The sequence below is a fragment of the Triticum dicoccoides genome, chromosome 2A (genome assembly GCF_002162155.2).
Source record: "Triticum dicoccoides isolate Atlit2015 ecotype Zavitan chromosome 2A, WEW_v2.0, whole genome shotgun sequence".
Lineage (NCBI taxonomy): Eukaryota > Viridiplantae > Streptophyta > Magnoliopsida > Poales > Poaceae > Triticum > Triticum dicoccoides.
The window spans coordinates 708,921,700-708,937,137 of NC_041382.1; the positions used below are offsets into that span (position 1 = coordinate 708,921,700).

General features: G+C 43.8%; 1 protein-coding gene across 1 annotated transcript; it reads right to left on the reverse strand.

Annotated features, from left to right (window-relative positions):
- Positions 1–9,337: 9,337 nt before the first annotated feature.
- On the reverse strand, positions 9,338–15,352 carry LOC119358156 (protein FAR1-RELATED SEQUENCE 5-like). Its single transcript, XM_037624836.1, has 6 exons — positions 15,221–15,352; positions 13,025–13,242; positions 12,268–12,532; positions 10,883–12,154; positions 10,508–10,794; positions 9,338–10,391 (listed from the first exon to the last, which is right to left on the reverse strand). The coding sequence occupies exons 1-4, from the start codon at positions 15,350–15,352 to the stop codon at positions 11,414–11,416; spliced, it is 1,356 nt and encodes a 451-aa protein (XP_037480733.1). The 3' UTR covers positions 9,338–10,391; positions 10,508–10,794; positions 10,883–11,413.
- Between the last annotated feature and the right edge of the window lie 86 nt (positions 15,353–15,438).

Consider the following 15,438-nt stretch of genomic DNA (forward strand, 5'->3'; position numbering starts at 1 on the left):
AACGTCGAATCCGTGGCCCTTGCATAGAAACGCTCATCCCTTCTCTTCCCCTCCATCTCAGAAACAGCTACTCCAATTGGGTTTGCAATCGAGTAGTCTGTGGTCATCCTGTAGCATTTAGCTGACGGGCTGCACCAAACCATCCAAGCAAGGTGCTTTGCGCGAGCTCTTGACACATACAAAAAAGGCAATCTTGACACAGTCACCAACAAATCAAATCGATTCAACCAATCACTCATGTATGTCGAAATGTAGCAACAATAGGAACTACAGAATTGTGGTAGGGGGCACATACGGCGGGGGTGCAAATTTGCAGTAGGGGAACGACCAATTGTTAGGCTCATGTCAACATCCACCGGGGCGACTTGCCCAACAATTGGTGTCCCGTTTATGAAGTCCCGAACATCATTCCCCAAATTTAAATCAAGACGCCTAGCAACATTCCCTACAAAAGAAACAGTGCCACATCCGCAAACAGTGAGATTTTGAGTTGCCATTGTATAAATTATTTTCACACGACCGCGCGGAGAGACTGGTTGATAGGAATCTTACCAAGTCCATTGCTGGCTGAACCACCTTCTCTTAGCGAGTTCCGTCGATTCAAGTCAAGGCTATCTGGGCTTGGGAATGGTCCAAAGAGGTGTCGTGCACTAGGCATCATATCAATGTGCCCACCAGGAGCAAAAGCATTCCCAACATTGTGCTCCACAGCTACAACATAAAAAAATAAATTCACTCTCCAGACCAAAAACTTGTTCTAATCATGTCTATTCATGGTATGTTAAAAAACAGAGCAATAACTAAGGGACTCACCAGAGGGAGCACCAAAGCTGCCCACTAAGTCCGTGCCAAGTCGCTTCCGAAGAGTTGGGTTCACGAGCCTACTAGTGGATGGCCCTGTGAATATGACCAGATTAGGATATCTGTGTGACCACCCGGCATCAGGTTAACAAACATAACAATGTAGAGGGCATGATGCACAAACCTGCTGCGTAAGGCACATTCGCTTTCCCTTTAACATCATGAGGAACATCCTGACCGCCTGCTGGAATGAATTCGTTAGGCAAGATACGGCGCACAAAATAGATTCAAATGCACATTGGTTAACGAGCCCGCCAACTAACCATGATCGACATTGGTGCCCCTCGCGTCAACATTGCTATCAACGAAGCAAATCTCACCACCAACGACACGCAAGTTGACATCTCCAACTTGTGAAATTGCACAACCGAGCATCTCATTGACTGAATTGACATTGTTTTCATTACGATTGTCGATCATCGCAAGCACACTAGTCATACAAGACTCAACGTGGTTCCTCAAATTCATATTTCTCCTCACCAACAGAGCACACATGTGCATGCATGATTGCACTCAGATACTCTACCACCTGCACAAGGAAACAGGTCCCATCAGAGGATCAACACGCTGTGAAACGGAAAGACATACAAACAGCAAATTTACAATAGGAACATTTTTAACACAGGACATACCTCAGTTTGCCACCCCGGTAAATCAGACAAGGAAACGACCTTATCAGACACGACGACAGTGGCAGGAGCACCAACATTGAGCCTGGGAGGCAACCCGGGGTTTGTCGATTTGTCAGCATTTTCCCCATCATGGACAGCCCTCAGCTGACAGACACAAGTAAAACAAAAACGGTAAAAGAAAACATCAGACCAAGGGCTGTCAATCAGTTTGACACATATGCATTTACAAAGAGGATCAAAATCATCTCATATCAGCCCGATGCTCGACTTACCCCGGCCCTCCCGTACAGCCTGTGCCCTCCAATACTTCGTCCAGAAGCGTCGACACCAGCTAGTAGATTGAAGTCTTCGGCCGTGTACTTGGTTATGCGGGGGTATCCTGGTTCCAGCCCCCGCCCGGCAGCCATCGCGTCAAACGTCCTCTAGCATTCTTAACGTGATCCTATCGAGTGTTTCGTCAAGGCCCAAGGCGACGCACACGTCCCGCAGGATTTCCCGATCCGCACAGCTCGGCTCGTGCGGGAATGGGATCTCTCTGTCACCTGTCCCCAACCTAACGACATCCCTAACAAAACTAGAAGTCAGCGGACGTGAGCTGCCATCGCCCATTCGCACGGATTTCCTACCAGGTTCTACCCGAGTTATATGCTAGGACACCTGATCATTTCCTCTCTGGGTCCGCCCCTGCGGGCGCACCGTATCGTTCGCGCTCGGCAGCGTGGACGAGTTGCTGCCGGTCGTCGCAGCGCTCGAGCAGGATCTGCAAGCATCCAGCACAAAAGTGCTCGAATCGGTCAACAAGAGATGCAAAACGACGGCACAACGTTCAAAGGGAAGCATGAACAAAAGAAAAAACCCACACAATGGACGAGGGGATGAGATGGAGTCTGTACCTGGCCTTCGTGATTTGGTCTCGACCAACCAGCGCTAGATCGGCAATGGTATGATATGAACTAGGGGCCGGGGCAGAGCACGAGTGCTACTTGTTGGCGCGGGCTTGGCGAGGGGGTGGGAGCGTTGCGGGTGGAGAAGAAGTGCGAGGGGACGGAGAAGTAGTGCAGAGGGAGTGTGTTAATCTCTCCTCTGCTGTTGCAGGAGACACGCTATTAATTGATCATTGGGAGACGGGAGAGAGAAAGCTAGCGCGATGGCAGATGAGCCGATTTGCTTGTCCCCAACCAGCGTTGGACATGCATGCAAGCAATCCCACATTTACTACGGCTGTTTAATGGCCTCATTATCCTTTTTCTACCTTTACCAGCTGTTTTTTATGAGGACAAAATGCATTTAAAAAAATTTACACCACTCCAGAAGCCGGACCATTCAAACGTCCCCCCACCAGTGATGAGCCGCCGTCGAACATCCATGCACAAACAATCCCAGGCTACGTCCACACGGGAGCAGGCAAAGCAACGGATCCCATACTAGTTGCTTTTTTTTTGCGGGGGAAAATTTGGGAGCTTGCTTGTGGAGGCTCAAATGCACGCAAGGACGTAGCGGGACCCAGGACGTCCAATCAGCCGTAGGGGGCGCTCGTAGTATGCGGCGTAGCTCTTGTAGCTGTTTCAGCGCATGGAGATACGACCCGTCATTCGTTCGCCTGTACCTCCCATGTCACAGGCGACCTGATAGACGGCCATAGATGTGGAAAACTCGATATGCATCATAATTTCCACCGACAGTGGATCCCTCTCGGTAAAAAGAGGACAAAATAATCATAGGTTGGAAAAACTCCCAGAGTTTGAAAACACAGGACACGTAAGCATTTCGGACGACAGAGAAATTTAACAGCAGAACAATGCACAATGATTTCTGAAAATACAGATCATAGGTTCAAACAAAGACAATGCAGACAACACACAAAGGCCTAAAAAAACCACGTCTCACTACACCGCTCAGGAATCACTAGTCCAACTACATTTTTATTGAGTTCTGCCACATTTCATTTTCACATAAGCATATCATCCAAATAACATCAGCACCACAAGTGGATCATTTGAAATCACACCAGGAATCACTCGACTGGTCCGTCTCGAGGACTCTTCACAAACGGCAACACCGGGTTGAAACAACTTGTTTTCTTGTGCCCAGCAACACCACAATTGCCACATGTAGGAATTTTGCGAGGCTTCTTTGGAAGATCACCCTGCTAGATAAATTAGCCTTTAGGCTAATCAACGTATGGTCCTAATCTCAGACTAGATCAACAACTTTATGCGGAAGCGTACCAACTTACAGGTACTTGGCGATATCTCGATGCAGCCCCTGTGTAGCCCACGGCTGCACCTTTGTGTCTCCAGTGGCGAGGAGATGTTGGGGAAGAAGCAGCACGGTGGCGAGGATGACAGCAGGGTTGCCGCAGGCACAGCTCTGCGGTGGCCGGTGGTGGAGATGGCCTTCACATACCTCAGCACATATTCAGGATCGGCAGTTAGGTGGTTTAGATCGATATGTTGTTATCCATAATGAAAACCCCCTTTTCCTTATATATGTGTGTGTGCTGGGTACATGGGACCAAAACCAAACGTGTGGATGTGTGGTGTACTTCCGATCATTGCACACCTGGGGTCAAAAGGCTCCCCTTTTCTCTCACGGTTTGTTTCAACCGTAGATTAATTCCAACATTCTCCCCCTTGATCGTAAGGTTAACAAACATCATAAGCCCATTCTTAATAGAAATAATATACCAAAGTAAGGTGTTCTAATGGCCAAAAGGTGTCATTAAACCTCAATACTTATAGTACACCATTCTATCTTGAAATGGATAACATATTACTTTATGGGAGTTGGTTTATTGAACGGTCCTCATTTTCAGGATCAAAAGGCTTTCCAGTAACCCCATGCCGGCAACATAATCATAAGTATGGGTGGCAAGCGTTCGATAAACGGATCCGTAAAACATTCAAATGTTCTCATACGCTCAACTTCAATAGCTTGATCCTGGATTCTATTTTTCACAACACTAAACATAATGTCAATGGCTTTGGCAATGCCATTCAACTTGTTGTTACTCGCATAGAAAACTGCGTATCATATTGCAGTAGGTGGTTAAAAATATGTTGTCTACCACCATAATTTCGGGAATAAAATTTCTTGACATATAACCTGCCCAGTAGCCTCTTAACACGCCACATAATTAAATGCATATTTCTAATGCCATCAGTGTCATTAAGGAGCTTTTCCACAATATAACTCCATATGCAAGAATGAGGATGTAATGTAATGTGGAAACTTTAATATCCACATATCTCGCATAAACAATGTCTGAATAACACAAGATATCAAGGTTATCAAACTTCTCATTAGTGAGCATGTAAACTTTATTGCCTTGCATATCTACAAGGCTGTAGCGGTTTTTCTACTGGTCCATTTCTGGACTTACTTCTATATTTGCCAATTATCCCGATCACAAACAAGGGCACGTTCATACCTGAATACACATACTGCTTCTGACAACCGAAGCATAAAGGAATCGACATTATCTGATCAGTTCATAATGGTTCCTTGGACACCGAAATGTCCACCTTTATTGCCCTTAACTTTAGTAGCAGGTAAGATAGAGTACTACCACTTAATATTTTCTTTCGTACTCTATCGATGTATGTCGTCATAATAAAATTTGTACTCCTTTCAGACCTATATCTTGGCAAAATTCAATACAAGCAAAGTATGAGGCATCACCAAGATCCTATGTCATAAATAGAAGATAAAAAAATTATTGGCTCGCCAAAAATATTCCATCTTCACAAGTTAGTAATCTTACTCCCCCTCATTTTATGGTACGAGAGGCCCAATGCTTGTATTATTTCATAATTGTATTTCTTTAGATAACATGCCTTATGTCAAACTTCTCCATGACGAGAACTTATGGTTGAGTCCTAAGACCATTCTTAACTTCGCCAACACAAGAGCATGTTATAATAACAATCCAAGCATCACAACAACTCGTTGAGTAAACTCTATTGAGTCCCATACATCATTAGAGCTCGTTATCACACAAGCCTCTAAGATGATCGTTCACACACATTATCAATCACTGGGTAATTGTTAAGTCTCAACATCAAGTGTTGCAATAGGCATTTTTTCTCAACTTACCTGATGCATATGAATAAAGATCTAATGGAGTTATCCTTAAGATTCATGTTCATACTCTCTAGGTTCCCCGATGATCACTTTATTTAAAGGATTTAAAAACATATCCAGAATCTTAATAATAATCATTTCAGTTCTAAACCACAACACCGTTGGGCTGAAGATGGAAAAGAACTTAAAGAGTAGTGACAAATGATTATAAACAACGTTAGTCAAAATATAACCACAAGCCACATGATACTAACAAACTTGCCACTTGAGTGAAGTGTCACATATGATTATAAATGACGTTGGTCATATATAATCAACATGTTACATCATGATGGTCATTAGACTAGCAAGCTTGCCACTTTAGCATTCATGTGTGCTTTGTAATGTTCATAAGGGACTAAGTACACGCTAACATGATAAAGGAGTCATTTTTTATTCATTCTTCTAAATAAGATTTGTTGGATCTTAATTAGAGAACCAACATTAGAATGTGCTTTTCATACATTCTCCAACCAAGACTTCTCGTTGGTTCCATCTTAATTAGAGAATTGAGATACATAGTTTGCTTAGTTGTACATGCTATAATCTAAGTAGGAGAAGTGAACGCGATATATCATATTGAATGAGACTTCTAGCCTCCCCCTCGAAATGTGGTCTAAAACCACAATTTTGATGAGGTCTCATTAATTACACTTCTCTTGCATACTCAATTATAACATAGCATCTAATCTTTACAAAAGATTCAATTAGTGAAAACATAATTCATCTCACCATAAGGTGGGACTAACATTACATAATTGGAGTTGACTTAATAACATATAAGATAACGGCATCTATTTGAGAGACCAAATCAAGGTTTCCCAATAACTAGGAGCATGAACAAAGCATCATCAATAAGATGAAAAATTAAGTCATCTCCAAAAACTAGTGGAATAAATCCAATAGTTTTGACTTTAATCTCCTTTGCATTAGTGATGTGCATGATGGCACATGCGTCCTCTCCCAATGTTTGTCTTATCATCATGATTAACATCCTTCAACCTTAATGGCAGAAAAACATTGGGAGATTCCTTACATGAGACAATGATCTCCACTCTCGATGTGGAAAAGTTATTTACATAAGGTTCTTCTATGCCAAACAGAAGTTTGACATCATCATTATTGCTGGAAAAGAGGAGACAACTTTATGATCATCATAACAAAAAATCATGCATGAACTAACCATGCAATGGCATGAATAAAAACATGCTTAATTTTTATTCTAATTTGTATCACCGTTGGGAAGATAACAAAAAAGAACCTTACTCATTCGTAAATGACACATGAAAAACATAATCAATAAGAATATCATCATATGCCATTAGAACGCTTGCTCATTAAATCTCTAATCAAAACTTCTCGTTGGTTCCATTTTGACTAGGGAGATGTAAAATCTCGTAATGACCAACAAGAACTACGACTAAATTAATTGCCATCATTAACATAAAGTAACATCATAATATAATCGTGTGTGCCATGAGGCACTATGATGCCTTTTGACACTAAATCTCACAACGATAATATAAATATTGAACTTGAGTGTCAAAATTATCGTTAGAATTGTCAATGACATACAATGAAAATGACATTTGAATTAACATATAAATAGGAATGTCCCTCCCACCGAGTAATCATTAAAGAGGGCATTCAGAGTGAAAATGTCATAAATATAAATGCCATTGCCAACATTAAAATTGACATTAACATTATCGTCAGGTTATCATAAGATTAAAATAATAAAATTTGGACATAAAGTTACATAATAATTCATGAAATAATAATATTTGACAAATTATGATGGTCAAATGAATGGCAACATGTACTTTGGATAGATTTCATAAAAATGTCATATAATGACTAGGATATTGCATATCACATAAAATTCTTTAAACAACATTTATTTGGTTAGAAAATCAATCATAACTTTATCAATACTATTTTGGTCAATTATGCTTATTTCAACAGTGCATATCTTAATTTCAATAGAAAATGAATCAACACAAACCTTAGTATTGTTCAAGGAGCACACATGCCCAACATTATTAGATGCATAGTGCGACGCGGAAAACCGCACCACGCATTAGCATTTTTGTTGAGGTGACTTTAGTCCGTTAGTGATGATCACATCATTACGGAATAACATTATCATAAAATCAACATAAAATTCATGTTTGATATCCAAAAAAAAAATTATTCATAAATTTTTTAAGTTGAACATAACTGTGCAAAAAAAATATCATCCAATAATTCAACATTGACATGCTATTAAAGAGAGATTACCACTGAAAGTAAATGACATCATAATCTCATATCATATTTCTCCTTTAAAATCAGGGCATTTTCTAACTTAATTAGTACATAAGACATAACTTGAAAAAAAAACTGCATAAAGGGCACTTTAAAAAAAATGAATAATTCATTATAGATATTGGCCACATCATTCTTAGATTAAATATCAAATTTAAAAAAAAATCCTACATCAAATATATTTAAATGATACTCATCATCAAATTTCATGTGTTAAAAGTACCCCAAAAAAGGTTTATTCTGAAAACCTAAAACATAATTTACAACATAATTTTCTAGATATTTTCATTTTAAAGCAGCGCAACACATTTTGAGAATGATCATAATACATAAAAGCACTGAATAAAAGGAAAATGCAAAGAACATTAAATTTTGCCCATGATACCCACGGTAGCCTTTCATTGATTTGCCCAGGAGAAAAATTCTCAGGGAAAAAGAAAAATCTCCCGGGGCCTGGACAACTTAGGCCTCAACCACCGGTCAGATTATGCCCTTTATCCACTCGAAAGCCCAGCAGCTAGCCTGGGCGCCGGCCTCAGCCGTCCGATTCAGTGGACGGTCCGTATCATCCCAGCCGGAACAAAACAGGTTGCCGGTCAAACCCTACCTCATTCCCCACTTTCTCCCTGAAATCTCCGCTCGCCTCTATGAGAGAAAACGGCGACCGCTTCGGCGGCGCCGCGCAGCAGAAGCATGGTGGCGTGCCGGCTCCGTTCGCCAGAGAAGCTTACTGCGGACCAACGTCGTGTGCTTCCTCGTCGGACGGTGGCGACCACGCTGCACGCGCATGGACCGGAGGAGCACATCTCACCGGCGGGCGCCGGCGCAATCTTTGGTGGTGACGGCGGCGAGCAAACGCACGGAGCGTTGACTGCGCGCGTCCATTAGAGAGGCGATCGGCCAGGCGCATCATTCCGGCCGTCGTCCCGAAGGGCGACGTCCTTCTTGCCATGGTGAGTACGCACGTTGGCCGGCAACAACAACACAAGTCCCAGTCCCTCTTTCCTTTTTTAATGTTGATCTGGGCTGGGATTTGGGGATTAGGGGAAGATTGCCATTCGGATTTCTTTGATTTCTTGCGATTTCCCCTCCTTCTCACTGCTAATCGAGCCAATACCTTTTTACTTCATATTAACTTGATTCGGATCAAGGCTTTATAACCATGAACATTAACAATTAAAATTTATGTGCTATCTGAAAAACTGCTAGCTACTGATCATAGCATTAACATGACATAGGGGCAAAAATAAGAGATGCACTTGATCAATCAGGACTACCACATCATTAACCGAAAACCATCATCTTAGATCAATTAGGCCATTTAACTTGGAATTAACGTTTGGAAGGCCTAATTTGTGTTCTAGCCAGATTAGATAGGCTCTGATACCAATGTTAGATAAATTAACCTTTAGGCTAATCAACGTATGGTCCTAATCTCAGACTAGATCAACAACTTTATGCGGAAGCGTACAAACTTACAGGTACTTGGCGATATCTCGATGCAGCCCCTGTGTAGCCCACGGCTGCACCTTTGTGTCTCCAGTGGCGAGGAGATGTTGGGGAAGAAGCAGCACGGTGGCGAGGATGACAGCAGGGTTGCCGCAGGCACAGCTCTGCGGTGGCCGGTGGTGGAGATGGCCTTCACATACCTCAGCACATATTCAGGATCGGCAGTTAGGTGGTTTAGATCGATATGTTGTTATCCATAATGAAAACCCCCTTTTCCTTATATATGTGTGTGTGCTGGGTACATGGGACCAAAACCAAACGTGTGGATGTGTGTGGATGTGTGGTGTGCTTCCGATCATTGCACACCTGGGGTCAAAAGGCTCCCCTTTTCTCTCACGGTTTGTTTCAACCGTAGATTAATTCCAACACACCCCTGCGGGGGCACGTCGTGCTCTTGTGCCCCTTCTCCCTACAAACCGTACAGAACCTTGAATGTTTGTCTTGGACCTCGTATCCAGGCTTGTCCCTCGCCGTAGTCGGTCTGCCCTTTTGCTTCTTCCTATCCGGCGCTAGCAGCATCGACAATGAACTACTAGACCCAGCACCCCCAGAAACAGAGCTAAGACCACACTCGGTGGAGACGAACATCTCAGAGGACATATCATCTACGCGAGAACCGCCACCATCCAGAGCATGCGTCGGACTGGCTGAGTCACCAACCTGAGTTTGGTCCACCAAACTTTTGCCATCCTTGGTCGCTGCCAGAACTGACAGCTCCGCCTTGCCTGCATTCAAAATGTCAATTGCTCTATCGAACGCATCAACGTTGCTATCACCAAGCTGCACAAACTCGAGGGCAGTGAGGTGTAGCGCCGTATGTCTGTATGATGACAACCGCCGAGGCCCTTGATCTTTTTGATAATGGAGGAGGTGCAGCGGCAAGTTGTCTCGGGCATCTATAGTCCACCTCTTCATGACATGAGCACGCGGTATCTTCCTGACCCCCAAATGAATCAAAACCTGGGTATTGAGACAGGGGAGAAGGAACATTTAAACACAAACATTCAACCACAAACAATGGAAAGAATGCAGTTCATCCAATGCCCCCGACAACAGCCGAAGCTATAGGAACTAACCTTGATAGCATGACAACAGAGCATCCCCATGTGTTCAAACAGCCCACATTCGCATGTGTAACGAGCCCCTCCATCGTGAACATCGACCACATGCATCTCGCGGCACCACTTTTCCCGTTTCTCGGCTTCAACGTGTCTCACGTGGTACCTCACGCCCCGCCTACTTCCTCAACATCATACCTACCTGCCTGATACAAAGCCTGACCAAACATCTCGTACATCGTCCGGGTATATACTTGGCTCGCATGCTCCTCCAATGGGAAATTGTATCTGAGAACTACACCACCCTGCCATAAGACAACAAAAATGATTAGCAGCAATGGAACCCTCCCAGGACGGATGCACATGGCTGCAAAAATTCGTTGTTGCACGTACCAGCCTGGTTCTCTTCTCTTGGAACCCTTCTTCAGCCTCCCGATCAAACTGCAGCTTGCTGTACTGCTTCACAAAAAGGTTCATCGGGCATGCAGGCGGGATGTAGCCCTTCAACAGATGGTTCGCGCTTTCGCTCCTTTGCGTACTGGTTTGCTTTGCGCAAAATTTGCCACTAAAATAAGGCTTCGCCCACTTGTGCCTGACCTCAAATATTTGGATCAAAAACGTGTTGTTATGAAGCTTGTATCTGTCAAGTAGTCCGGCCCAGGCCTCTTCGAACTCGTCAATAGTGAGCATCTCATTAACCACCTTGTGTAACGCAGCCCTAAAATCACTGCGTTTAGTGTAGTGCGGCCCGAGGTGCTCCTTCGCCTTCCGAAGCACATGCCACTTGCACCACCGATGTGTGGTATCTGGCATCGTCTGTTGAATAGCATTGCTCGTGCTTGATCTAAAAAATGTGTAATCGGCCATTGCACATGTACGTAGCAAAGACACGCACCTCACACTAGCTACAATTGGAAAACCCTATCAAGCGGAAAAGAGGGGGCAGAGCATGGCATCGCGTGAGAGCAACCAACCTGTCAGTATTGTTTTTGGAGGCTTGCCACCCATCAGCCTAACGAATTCGGTGAATACCCAATTAAAACTCTCAATTGTTTCCTCCCTCATCATGACACCACCCATGATTATACTCTGGAAGTGATTGTTCACCCCAACGAAGAGGCCGAAGGGCATGTCGTAGAGGTTTGTCTTGTAAGTAGTGTCAAATGTTATGACATCCCCAAAATTGTGGTACTGCATCTTGCTCCTGCCGTTAGTCCACAGCAGTGTTTTTATCTTGCTTTCTTTGTCAACCTCAACAACATACGAAAACTCCGGATCATTTGCCCCAAGCTCAGAGAATGCAACCATAGTCTTGCGCACATCATTGTCCGCCTGCTCCGTACTAAGCTTCCCACAAAAAGTTCTAAGGCATCTCTTTGTAAACGGTACATTCTCCATTCTGCCAAACAGACTGCCAATGATACTGTAAACCTTCCCCAGATTAACATTGTTCTGCCGCAGCTGTTTCACCAGATCCTTTGTGTATGTGTCAATGTGCTGGTGCGATGGACAGTGCAGCTTCTCAGCACAGGTCCTAAGCAACACATGGTTGTGGGAAGCACGGTTTTCCGACACATACCACCCCCCGTCATCTGTCCGGTGCAGACGAATCATGGCAACGCAGTTGCTCCTAATCGATGAGCTGTTCTCCCTCTCTGGTTTCCTCTGGATTTGTATTCAAAGCAAGCAATTGACATTCAAAGGTCAGCTGTTTTTGAATAATGCAAGTAATTGAACATATGGAGCATAAACAGAAGAAACCAATTACAGAAACTTACAGCACACCCACAGACGATCTCCTGCATGCATTTGGTCCCATTGACATTCTGCCCGCTCTTGCCGTAACGAATCCCAAAGCCAACCTCCCATGAATACAGATTGTAGAACTCATACGCCTCTGCAAGCGAATCAAATACTGTACCAAGCGTCGGGTTGACAACAACCTCGGTCACCCTACCAGTGAATCCTCGGATTGCAGCTTCCAGCGCCGGCACACGATCAACTACTACTGCCCTCTCATCTGGGCCGCGTGGGCCTCTTGGCCTGCATTTTAGTATACACGATCACTTGAATTAAAAAATGTAACTAAAACAAACAAACAGGATAAATTGTTTGAAAAATTACCCACACCAAAATCACGACTATACTATGTCTAAATCCCCGGTTATCTACACTCCTGGTGCTTAAAAACTTTACACCCACATGGCAAATAAAAACCATCCACAATGCATTAGGCTAAGATCGTCCGGAGACAATAATCCTGCAAGCACTAGTAATCCCACTGCTACTACTAGTCCATCCAGAGTGTTTTCGTTATCATTTTCTATGCACGGAGAGATGTAGATGCTCACATGATAACTCACACATTTTCTTTCAATGTCTAGAATAAACTTGGCTTCAGACCAAACTGCATAGGTTTAAGATGCAATTACTAGTACTAGAAGTGTAATCCCGAAAAGGATATATCAAAGCACAATCAAAAAAATTCACAACGAATTGCGGCTCTGTGCAGTCAGAAAGAGATGAATTAGGTACCTGCGCTTCCACCCCACGCGGATGATGGTGTTTGTCGCAGTCGGGACACCGGGGCGGTACGAGTGAATCGCGCTGCATGAGTCGACAGTGCGTGCCCCCTCGCTGGAACCTGCGGACGCCACAACTCCGCCCCCCGATCGAACCAAAGGTTGTACAGGAAGCGCCGGAGGACTCGTGAGCCCTTGAGCCAAAGTAAAAACAATGATAAGAGCAGAAATCTACTCACCCAGAGGGCAACGTCGTCGTCGTCGTTCCAGGGGTCGCCATGCTCAGATCCAGCGCCCAATTTCTCGCCGGCACAGCGCGGAGCTTGCGCGAACAGTGGGGAGGGGATTGGGAGGAGACACAGGACAGGGCCCAGGTGTGGGGGTAAACGAAAAGGGCCCGTCCAAGTCAGAGCCGAAACCCACAAGACCAATGTATTCCATTGTATCAGCCGCTGCATCTCACTTACCGCACTTGAAATGATTTCAGCGCACGGATCACCTCAATTGGACGAGCGACAGGATATCTACGATCAGCTGCCGCTGCGTCCAGGAAGGCCGCTCTCCGGTCTTCAGAGCCTACTATGACGGGGCATTTGTAAATATCCCGTTGCCTTACCGGTGATTTAGTGCAAATTTCAAGCTTTGCTAAGCAACAATGTAGTCCAAGGAATAAGGTGACAAGTATGCTTTTTGATTTTCTTTTCTGTTAGCTTTGTATCTTGTTGTCATTTCATTATACTAGCAAGTATTCCTTCATAATTATATACAATGCCTTTTGAATGTTTTGTTTCTTCTAATGTATGGTTTTCATTGGCCTCCTTCTTCTTCGTGATCCCTCTTTCTTCATCATTTAAAAAATTAAAAATCACCCGCTCATCTTAAAGAGAATGTATTTGTTTCTCATTTTGCTCCTCCTTCATTGTGCTCCCCTTCTCCGTAGCCCCATTCCACAACCTAGTTTTGCATTGCTAATTACCTCTCTCAACCCCCAACTGATGGTCTAAGAAAAGACCCACTACTACTCCTAGTAACTAGTTTAGGTAGTAGTTGTGGCCACAAACTCGGTACTTCGGTAGTGCTAGATGGAAAAACTCGGAAGTACCAAGGCAATGAAAAACTGACAAGTTGAGTGGCAATAGTGCAATACATGAGGATTTTGGTTGAGGATCTTATCTTTGGGTTCAAGCACCCCTCATTATTGTACAAAATGTCCTGAACTCAAATATAAATCTTGGCTTAACCAAAAGACTATAAAGTACTCCCTCCGTTCCTAAATATAAGTCCTTGTAGAGATTTTACTATGGACCACATACGGAGCAGGTGGGCAACCACTTGAAGGAACAAAAAGTAGGTGATGTTGCCACTCAAATATGAGAACTGATTTTCTACAATAAATTTGAAAAAATATTGGTACATAATTGGTTTGTTAATTTAGTTAATTACCAAAACCGAATAGAGGTTCATAAGATGCACTCTTGGTTTTTCAATAGTGGATAATATATAAAAAGTCACGAAGGTATCAGTTAGAACTGACATTTGCAACAACGTCACTATATCGAGGATGCATATAATCAAATATTTAGAAACTAAAAGAGAAAAAGCAACGGTGATTTGCAACAAGTAGCAACACCGACCATCCCTTGACGCACATGGATGCAAGAATGATTCTCCAAAAGCAGCACCTTCATGAAATAAACAACGCACAAGCACTGCCTGTTGCCGAATCCAACCACTTAAAGTTGGATCATAAATTAAAGATCACGTGCGAGCAAAATCCAGCCAATGCCTTGAACAAGGGAATAATGTGACACCGTCGTTGCTAATAAACCAATTAAGGCCAAACATAGGTGTTTCATCACAAAGCTCGAGACTAGACACTCAAGAAAGCACCACCAAACACAAAGTCACATGTGTTGTCGCTTTCACTTTCTAATCCAAAAATGATGATGCCGGCGTGCACGACTTTGACGTGGACATTACCAACAAGAGTGGCTTGTGGAGCAAAGGGCACCCAAGTAGCAAATGGGACACTGATCACATATCGTTTAACAATAGAGGAAGGTCAATAGCACAGCCAACATCCCACATTGGGGATGCTTTGATAGCCTCGCACCCCTATCACAAGTGATAGCAAATATAGATCTAGGAATGACCATTGGCCTAAAGGCGGATCAACCACATGGGCCACTTCGCCACAACAACGCCTCACACTACCACGATCTGCCACCGGCAGCTCCGCTAGCACCGCAAAAACAACTCGCATGGACACAAGATAGTCGGATTGAGCCACGAGAAGTCGCGGGACTCCACACACGAGGCCAAATGAGACCCGCCATGCCATGCCGCTAATTTCTACTAACATCCATTGTTTCCACTTGGGCACCTCCACTGAGAGAATCCCACCGTCCTCTTCACCGGCAGCAACCT